This window comes from Piliocolobus tephrosceles, unplaced genomic scaffold (genome assembly GCF_002776525.5).
Source record: "Piliocolobus tephrosceles isolate RC106 unplaced genomic scaffold, ASM277652v3 unscaffolded_22288, whole genome shotgun sequence".
Classification (NCBI taxonomy): Eukaryota; Metazoa; Chordata; class Mammalia; order Primates; family Cercopithecidae; genus Piliocolobus; species Piliocolobus tephrosceles.
In genome coordinates this window covers 1-9,032 of record NW_022304630.1, presented here as the reverse complement: position 1 = coordinate 9,032, position 9,032 = coordinate 1, and the positions used below count along the sequence as shown (strand labels likewise).

General features: G+C 62.6%; 1 protein-coding gene and 1 pseudogene across 6 annotated transcripts; one reads left to right on the top strand and one right to left on the bottom strand.

The window, feature by feature from the left end:
* The first annotated feature begins 318 nt into the window (after positions 1-318).
* On the top strand, positions 319-4,256 carry IZUMO4 (IZUMO family member 4). 5 transcript variants are annotated; one of them, XR_002724741.2, is made up of 11 exons: positions 325-1,858; positions 1,941-2,021; positions 2,113-2,184; positions 2,381-2,499; positions 2,615-2,641; positions 2,736-2,811; positions 2,975-3,022; positions 3,124-3,138; positions 3,447-3,464; positions 3,672-3,686; positions 3,921-4,015. XR_002724741.2 is itself a non-coding variant. In XM_023183651.2 (10 exons), the coding sequence occupies exons 1-10, from the start codon at positions 1,642-1,644 to the stop codon at positions 4,009-4,011; spliced, it is 942 nt and encodes a 313-aa protein (XP_023039419.1). In that variant the 5' UTR covers positions 319-1,641; the 3' UTR covers positions 4,012-4,256. The 5 variants fall into 5 exon arrangements, 4 of the variants coding, with proteins under 4 accessions (XP_023039419.1, XP_023039421.1, XP_023039422.1 ...); XM_023183651.2 differs by having other exon boundaries at positions 319-1,858; positions 2,736-3,022; positions 3,921-4,256; XM_023183654.2 differs by lacking the exon at positions 2,381-2,499 and having other exon boundaries at positions 328-1,858; positions 3,633-3,686; positions 3,921-4,256.
* A 1,418-nt stretch (positions 4,257-5,674) lies between these two features.
* LOC111520699 lies at positions 5,675-7,025 on the bottom strand (annotated as a pseudogene). The gene has a single exon (XR_002724742.2). The product of XR_002724742.2 is annotated as an uncharacterized LOC111520699 (transcript).
* Between the last annotated feature and the right edge of the window lie 2,007 nt (positions 7,026-9,032).

Genomic DNA, 9,032 nt, shown 5'->3' with positions numbered 1-9,032 from the left:
GCTCTGTGATTGGATTTTCCAATCTCCCCACCCCTCTCAGTGACTCCTAATAAAATGCACCCTCGCTTACACTTTCTAGCCCCTCTTCGCTGCAGGAAGGAGCAGTTTGTCCTTGGTGGGCGCCTCTTTCGGGGGTGGGGGGACCCTGCTAGCGACTTTGGGGACCCCGAGCAAGAAGGGCCTATTCGAAAGGGCCCGACTGCCGCGTGGGCTTAGGGGTCCTGAAGCCCTGCAGAATTTTAACACACGCAGGGAGGTGCGGGGTCCTGAGGCAGGACAGTGGGCAGGGCCAGGAGTTCGCCCCCGCAGCTCGACCCCGCACCCTGTATCCCCCTCCCGGGGAATCAGTCTCCCTGCCAGGGTTCGCCCTTCCTGAGGGATTCCGCTTTCCCGTCGCCAGAGTTCCCCTTCCTGAAGGCTCGGCCTCCTCGCCGCCTAAGTTCACCCCTCCTGAAGGATCCGGCTTCCCTGCCGTCTGAGTTCGCCCTTCCTTTTTTTTTGCCCCCCCACCTTGTTGCCCAGGCTGGAGTGCAGTGGTGCGATCTCGGCTCACTGCAACTTCTGCCTCCCGGGTTCAAGTGATCCTCCTGTCTCAGCCTCCCAAGTAGCTGGGATTACAGGCGCCCGCCACCTCGCCCCACTAATTTGTATTTTTGGTAGAGACGGGTTTCACCGTGTTGGCCAGACTGGTCTCGAACTCCTGATCTCGGGTGATCCGCCCGCCTCGGCCTCCCAAAGTGCTAGGACTACAGGCGTGAGCCACCGCGCCCAGCCTCGCCCTTCCTGAAGGCTCGGCCTCCCCGCCGCCTAAGTTCGCCTCTCCTGAGGGATCCAGCTTCCCCGCCGCCAGGGTTCGCCCTTCCTCAGGGCTCGGTCTCTTCGCCGCCTAAGTTCGCCCCTCCCGGGCACCCACCTGGTCGCCTCTGCCGCCCGCCTTCGCGCCTCCTGGGCACCTACTTGGCCGCCTCTGCCGCCCGCCTTCGCCCCTCCCGGCACCCACCTGGCCGCCTCAGCCGCCGCCCCGCCTCGCAGCCGCCGCGGAAGGACACGGTCGCGGAGGACGCCTCACACGCACGCCGGCCGCACCCGCGGACCGGACCTACTTTCCTTAAAGGGCCCGGGACTCCACGCAGAAGCGGCGTGTAGGGGTCCCCCGGACTCGGTCCCGCGGGCTATAAGTGGCCCGGGCGGCGAAGGCGCACGGAGCCAAGTTCCGGGCAGCAGCCCTGGGACGCCCTGACAGGGCCAGGCCGAGCCGGGCCGGGCAGGGCGGAGGCCCCGTTGCCTAGCACCGGGGCTGCGGCCTGTGGGCGGAGCCTGTACCGTCGCCGGGACACGGGGCGGGGCCTCAGCGGGAGCTGGCCGAGGAGCGGGCAAGGGCCATTGGCGCATGCGTAGGGCGGGGCCCACCTAGTGGGGAAGTCTCCTGAGGCGGATCGTGGGCGGGGCCTGGAGGCGGAACCGGCGCCGTCAGTAGTCCGCTGAGGACGGAGGCGGGGCTGGGCCTGGGAGGGGGCGGGGCCTGCGCCGGTGGGGCGGGCCGGGGAGGAGACGCGGCCTAGTGCCCGAGTGGGTCCGTTGGTTGGTGCGCGGCTGAGGGGTGTGGCGCGAGCGGCGCCGTTCGTTGGCCGGGGGACGGGCATGGCGCTGCTGCTGTGCCTGGTGGGCGTGACGGCGGCGCTGGCCCAGGGCTGTCTGCACTGCCACAGCAAGTTCTCCGAGAAGTTCTCCTTCTACCGCCACCATGTGAACCTCAAGTCCTGGTGGGTGGGCGACATCCCCGTGTCAGGGGCGCTGCTCACCGACTGGAGCGACGACACGATGAAGGAGCTGCACCTGGCCATCCCCGCCGAGATCAGTGAGTGCCCGAGTCCAGCCCAGTCCCGACTACCCCCCAGCGAGACCCCCGGGCAGGCCGGTCACCTGGCTTCTGCCCGCAGCCCGGGAGAAGCTGGACCAAGTGGCGACAGCAGTGTACCAGAGAATGGATCAGCTGTACCAGGGGAAGATGTACTTCCCGGGTAAGGGGCGCGAAACCGAGGCGGGGCCCGCCCACCCCAGGACACCCCGCCCACCGCCTGAGCCTGACCTCCTCCTGCTTGGACTCCTCAGAGTATTTCCCCAACGAGCTGCGAAACATCTTCCGGGAGCAGGTGCACCTCATCCAGAACGCCATCATTGAAAGTGAGCAAATAAGGCTACAGGGGAGGGAGGTGTTGCCCGGAGCCTCGGAGACCCACGGGGCTTGGCTGAGGCTGGAGCGATGTGAACAGGGCACCTGGCACCGGGCAGCTGGGGAGGAGGGCGGCTCCCCAGGGAGGGACCCAGCCCAGCCCCTGAAGGATCAATGCCATCACCCCGCGGGACCTCCCCTAAGTAGCCCCCGGAGGCGCTGGGAGTATCGCCACGCCCTCTCCTGGAGTTTTCTCCATCTCACACTGGGGGTCACCTTGGGGACCCCTTTCCTCCGGGCCATGGACACACATATATGAAAACCAGGTGAGCCTGGGCCCCAGTGGCAAGGGACAGGCCCCGAGGCTGGGCGGATTGGGAGGAGGCAGGACTGGGGACAAGGCTGGGTCTGGTAAGACGGCGCTGTCCTGCCCTCCCACAGGCCGCCTCGACTGTCAGCGCCGCTGTGGTAAGCGAGGCTCCGTCCAGGCTGAGGGGCGCGCTGGCGGCAGCTCGGGGCCCTGGAGGCCGAGGGGAGCCCTGGCGGCTGTCGTGTGTTTCAGGCATCTTCCAGTACGAGACCATCTCCTGCAACAACTGCACAGACTCGCACGTCACCTGCTTTGGCTATAACTGCGAGTAGGGCTCAGGCATCACACCCATCCCTGCCAGGGCCCTGCTGTCCCTGGGGTCCCAGGCTCTCCTTGGAGGGGGTTCCCCACCTTCCACCTGGCCCTCGTCATCAGGGTAGGATGGGGTCGAGGGTTCAGGGGCGCACCACTTCCAAGCCTATGTCCCATAGGTCCTCGGAGCAGTGGGAGTCAGCTGTCCAGGGCCTGCTGAACTACATGTGAGTGGGGTCTTCGGGCGGCAGCAAGCCCACCTGGGCCTGGGAGGGAACACTGGCCGTGGCCACTCGGCCTCCTGAGTCCAAACCCACTGTGCTTGTAGAAATAACTGGCACAAGTAAGTCCTTCCCTCAAACCGACACAGGCAGTGTGCGTGTGTGAGCACCTCGTGGGTGAGTATGTATGGGGCACAGGCTGGCTCCCTCAGCTCCCACGTCCAACCCAGCTCTGCGCAGGAGGTGGCCGCAGTCCCTTTCACCCTCAAAGGTCTCTGACCCTTAGCTGGAGGGGGGCATCCTGCCTAAAGGGGCCCCATAGGATCTGGTTCCACCCCTGCCCCAGGTCTGTGGTCAGAGCCTGGGAGGGTTCCCTGCGATGGTTAGGGGTGACCCATGGAGGAGCTGACTGCCCCATATTGCCTTTCAGACAGGACGTGAGCATGAGGTAAGGCTGCCTTGACCTGGCCTTCAGGGGAGGGGGGTGAGGGGAGGGGGGGCGGGGGGGTCCTCTAGGTCAGTGGGGGTCCCGCCGGTGGGGCTCTCCCTATACCTGGGACACCTGCTGGATGTCACCTCTGCAACCACACCCATGTGGTGGTTTCATGAACCAACTACGCTCCTCCTCGTCCTCCTCCTGGCCTGGGACACACAGAGCCACCCCAGCCTTGTGAGTGACCTAGAGAAGGGAGGCCTCGGGAGAAGGGGTGCTCCTAAGCACTGCGTGCCACGGCCCCCACACCCTTCTGAAATCCCAGGCATGTGGGTGTCGTGGATGTGGCCACACACAGGACCACACATCCCAGTGGGGAGGAGAGACCTGGGGCCCCCCAGCAAAGACCCCCAGGGAGGGAGGCAGGGGGTGGGGGACACGGAGAGCTGAGGCAGCCTCGTCTCCCCACAGCCTGGTATCGCCGGCCTTCAGGTGTCTGGAGCCCCCACACCTGGCCAACCTGACCTTGGAAGATGCTGCCGAGTGTCTCAAGCAGCACTGACAGCAGCCGGGCCCGCCCTAGCTCAACGTGGGGCCAGGACTCAGCTGGACAGCCCCCGCCTGTCCCTCTGGAGCTGGGCTGCTGCCGCCTCAGGACCCCCGCTCCAACCCCAGACAGAGCCTGAGCTGGCCAGGGCCGGGAGGGCAGGAGGGAGGGAGCGGGGGTGGGCTGTGTGCAGCGTCAGTGCCTGGGCAGGTCTGCAGAGCTGCGAGACCTGATGATTAAAGTCCCTGATGTTTCTCTTTGCAGAAGAGTTCTTGTCGGGGCAGGGGGAAGCCTCTGGGGGCTGGAGGTAGGCTTCTGGGGAGACCTAAAAGTCCCAGAGAGAGCAGGGCAGGTCCTGGCCTCAGGTCCACAGCCATGGGGGAACCAACTCGGAGCCACATTCACAGGGCCTCAGGGAGTGTCCCCGGACTCCTAGATGTGGGGCCGTGGCCCATCTGAGCACACACAGGTAGGCTCACACAAGCCCACAGAGCACCTGGGTTCTTCCACCCAAAGCGAGGCCACAGTATGGTCGAGACCAGGGCCAGCACTAGTGCGTTTAGGTGTTGTGGTCACTCACATCAGACCCGAGCCAAGGAACGCAGGAACTGTGGCTGTCTCCAGTCATCTCTGTGGCAGCAACAGGTGTGGCATGATGGCCAGAGCCGGGGCCACCACTGCCTGACCCTGGCCGACTGGTCCTGAGACACAGGAGGGAGGGACTCGTGTTCCATCTGTGCAGTGGTGCAGCTCCAAGTCCCATTCTCACTCGGGCGACCTCAGCCCGGTGGTCTCCCTTCCTGCCGGTCTCATCACTTCCTCGAGTGTCCCTTTGATCCAGCATTGAGGCGGCTGCAGGACACTGGCGAGAACATCCCTGAGCACACTGATGCTGCCAGCATGGGCGCCACGCACTGTTCTGCGGCCGCCTCAGGCTTCCGTCACGGGAGGGGCGCATGGGCACATTCGCTGTCAGGAACGGCGTGTGGGAAGGTGGCCGAGCGCCTCCCAGGCCCCGTGGGACATGGGAGCCACATGCATGTCAGGGGAGAACGTGGTAGTGGCCACTGAGGACAGCGTCCGGAGTGGTGGCGCCGGGTCCTGGCTGTGAAGGATGCTTCCTTCGAGGCTGGCGAGCGTATTTAAGTAACAGGAAAGAGGCTCGCGGCAGGTGCTTTGAAGGCATGGTTTTCTATAAAGGACGCTGGTGTGGGCCGGGGCTGGGGTCCCGTCTGTGCTGCTCTGCGCCCCCTGCCACCAAATGCCTGCCACCACGGCCGCGTCTTGGGTTAGAGTTGGCAGCAGCTTCACTGACCCAGCATCACCTTGCTCGAGGCTCCCATCTTCAAGGTGTGAGGCTGGTGTAAAGGAGGCAAATTCACCCAGGGGCGGGGTGGCTGCTCTTCCGCAGCTCTCAATTCTGGATCTGTCCCTGCCCTGAGGGGCTCCTGCGGAAGGGGAGAGAAAGCGGGCACCTGCTCCCCTGCACAGCCCTGGGTGGAGATGCTGGGAACTGAGGCCTTCACGGGGTGGGGGATTCCCTGGTCTGTGCCTGCCCGAGCCCCAGGCCTGGATGGGGCTGGGGACGGAGGCCACCTCCCAAGGGACCATGAGCTGAGGCGCAGAGGCTCCAACCCTGCGGCGCCGCATGACCAGGTCAGGCAGAAGACCCCATGTGGAAATGCCTGTTTTACAACTTTATTGGATCATCTTGACACAAAATCATGACAGCAGCGTGATATGTCTCTCTCTTCTTTATACGGGAATGTCGATAGCAAATAAATTCTTATGTAACATCATATAATTTCAGATCCTAGAATCACTGCACGGGATTCTGTAATAGATTACATGCTAAAGTGACAGTTTTCATCAAAAGGAAAAGATAAAATGTCATTATCTCTGAGGAAGAGTCAGTCCTGTGCCCACGCTGGCCGTGGGGATTGAGCGGAGTCCCCTTGCCCTGCCTGGTGGGGGCTCTCACAGGTCCTGCCCAAGGGCACTGGGCACACTCCTTCAATACAGGAGAACAGCCCGGGTCGGGCGCTTCCAGGCCCTGCTGGGCCTTCCTAACAGTGTGGGGAAGGACGTGGGGAAACCTTGGTGCGCACAGTGGCAAGCAGGGGACGTGACCACACACCCCCACCCCAAACCTAAGCCCGTCGAGATGCACTTCTGCTGACTGGGAATAATGGTGGCAGAGGCCTCATCCGCCCGGTCCATGGTTCTGACTGCAACCTCTCTTCGGCGTCCCTGGCCCCTCCCTGCCCACAGCCTGGCTGGCGCGTGGCCTGGGATCCCAGGGCCCAGCCACCAGCCCACGAGCACACTGACGATGGACAACGCCCAGCAAAACCGCTTTCCCACTGTGGGTTCTGGGAGAGAAAACCTTGGCGACAGCGGTCCTTCCTTGCCCTCCCCCGGACGCCACTGTCAGGACCTTTGGGACAAAACCAGGTGACCCCAGAGGAGGCCACGTCAGCCCCGCCCTGTCCACCAAGTGCCCCTCATGTGGTGCCCATCGGGCCCTGGCCCAGGACAGGAGCCCCTGAAGCCACATTCAAGGACTCGGCCTCCAGCATGGGGCAGGGCACGGACCCAGGTGGGGGAGTCCCTTGCTGGTTTGGGGACGTGAAGGGGACTTCTTGCCAAAGAGAGTGGGAAGAGTCACAGTAAAAAAGGATGGTCGGATAATTCAACGCAATGTACGACCTCGGACGTCTACACGGCGGGCGGACAACATGGAGTTAAATTAACACTCAGGCTTGCGTACAGTACACACGACCGAGGAGAGGCGAGACATGTCAGGGCTGCGGTCCCTGGGTGTGTGCTCCGCGGGGGGGCGGGGCTTGAGGCAGCTCTCAACACTTGGCCAGCGTCACCTTCATCTCTTCTAACAAGTTGCTCAGCAGCGTGGAGTCACTGCACTTCCCGTCGACCGAGACAGAGTTCTCACCCTGTGTAAGGAAAAAGATTGATATTTTTAAAAGTGTGTGCAGAGGCCAGGCACGGTGGCTCACACCTGTAATCCCAGCATTTTGGGAGGCCAAGGTGGGTGGATCACCTGAGGTCAGGAGTTGGAAACCAGCCTGGTCAATACGGTGAAACCCTGTCCCTACTAAAAATACAAAAAACAGACCGGGCGCGGTGGCTCACGCTTGTAATCCCAGCACTTGGGGAGGCCGAGGCAGACAGATCACGAGGTCAGGAGATCGAGACCATCCTGGCTAACACGGTGAAACCCCGTCTCTACTAAAAATATTAAAAAAATTAGCTGGGTGTGGTGGCAGGCGCCTGTAGTCCCAGCTACTCGGGAGGCTGAAGCAGGAGAATGCCGTGAACCCAGGAGGTGGACCTTGCAGTGAGCTGAGATCGCACCTCTGCACTCCAGCCTGGCAGACAGAGTGAGACGCTGACTCAAAAAAAAAAAAAAAAAACCGCCAGGCCTGGTGGTTCGCCAGGCCTGGTGGCAGATGCCTGTAACCCCGGCTACTTGGGAGGATGAAGCCGGAGATTTGCTTGAACTTGAACCCAGGGGGCGGAGGTTGCTGTGAGCTGAGACTGTTCCACCACCACACTCCAGCCTGGGCAACAAGAGCAAAACTCTGTCTCAAAAATAAATAAATAAAAGTACATGCAGGCCAGGCCGGGTGGCTCATGCCTGTGGTCCCAGTTATGCAGGAGGCTGAGGATCCTATGTGAGAGGCTGGGGTGGGAGGATCTGATGCGGGAGAGCTGAGGTGGGAGGATCCTATGCGGGAGGCTGAGGCGGGAGGCTGAGGCGGGAGGATCCTATGTGAGAGGCTGGGGTGGGAGGATCTGATGCAGCAGAGCTGAGGTGGGAGGATCCTATGCGGGAGGCTGAGGTGGGAGGCTAAGGCGGGAGGATCCTATACGGGAGGCTGAGGCGGGAGGATCCTATATGGGAGGCTGAGGCGGGAGGATCCTATGCGGGGGGGCCGGGGGGGGGGGATCCTATGGGGGGGGCTGAGGCGGGAGGATCCTATGTGGGAGAATGAGGCAGGAGGATCACTTGAGCCCAGGAGGTTGAAGCTGCAGTGAGCCGTGTTTGCACCACTGCACTCCAGCCTGGGCAAGAGAGCGAGATCCTACCTCAAAAAAATTAAAAAAAAAAAAAACCACCCACTATGTGCAAATACTGCCTCGCAGCTATATGTGTTGACCTTTTAATTTTGCGAATTTGCTAATTATTAAAACACAAAACGGGAAGGGCTCGGGTGAGGGAGCGGCCCACGGCACCCGGGTCTCCCATGGGAGGGGCTCCGGCCTACACAGAAGTGGGAGCCGGCACCTGAGGGCCCCGAGGCGGCCAGAGGCAGCTGGGGACAAAGACCAGAATCCGAAGAGCTCCTGAGCCAGCAGTGAGTTGAGCCGTCTGTCCTTCCGCCCTCCTGCCACTGGGCCCTGAAGAGACTGTGGAAGCAGCCAGTGGAGTGGGGGACCCAGCACCCCAGAGAGGGAGGTGCGTGGGGAAGCCACCGGGCAGCGGCTCAGGATCTGCTGGGCTCACCCCTCACCGCAGAGCCCACCCCAAAGAGCAGCCCAAGCACTGAGTCCAGAGGCCGCGGCTGGGTCCCGCCAGGCCAGGGACAAGAGGCGGCACTGAGAAGACAGAGGCTGAGCAGGTGGCAGTGCACTTGGGGCCATGGTCCCCAGAAGGCAGGAGGGACCTGCAGCTGGGACCTGACCACCCACATCCTCCACAGGATGGAACAAGGCCCAGAAGCTCACAGGACTCCAAGGAAAAACCAGGAGAATCCACTCATACAGAGAGGCCCTTGGCAGACCCCAGTGCCAAGACCCCAGCCCCAGGGCACCAACGCCAAGGTACCAATGCCAAGGCCATCGGCAGACACCAACACCAAGGCACCAATACCCAGACCCTAATGCTGAGGCACCAATGCCAACACCCCAGCACCAAGACCAAGACCCCAACACCAAGGCCGTGAGCAAACACCAATGCCAAGACACCAACACCCAGACCCCAATGCTGAGGCACCAACTCCAAGACCCCAACA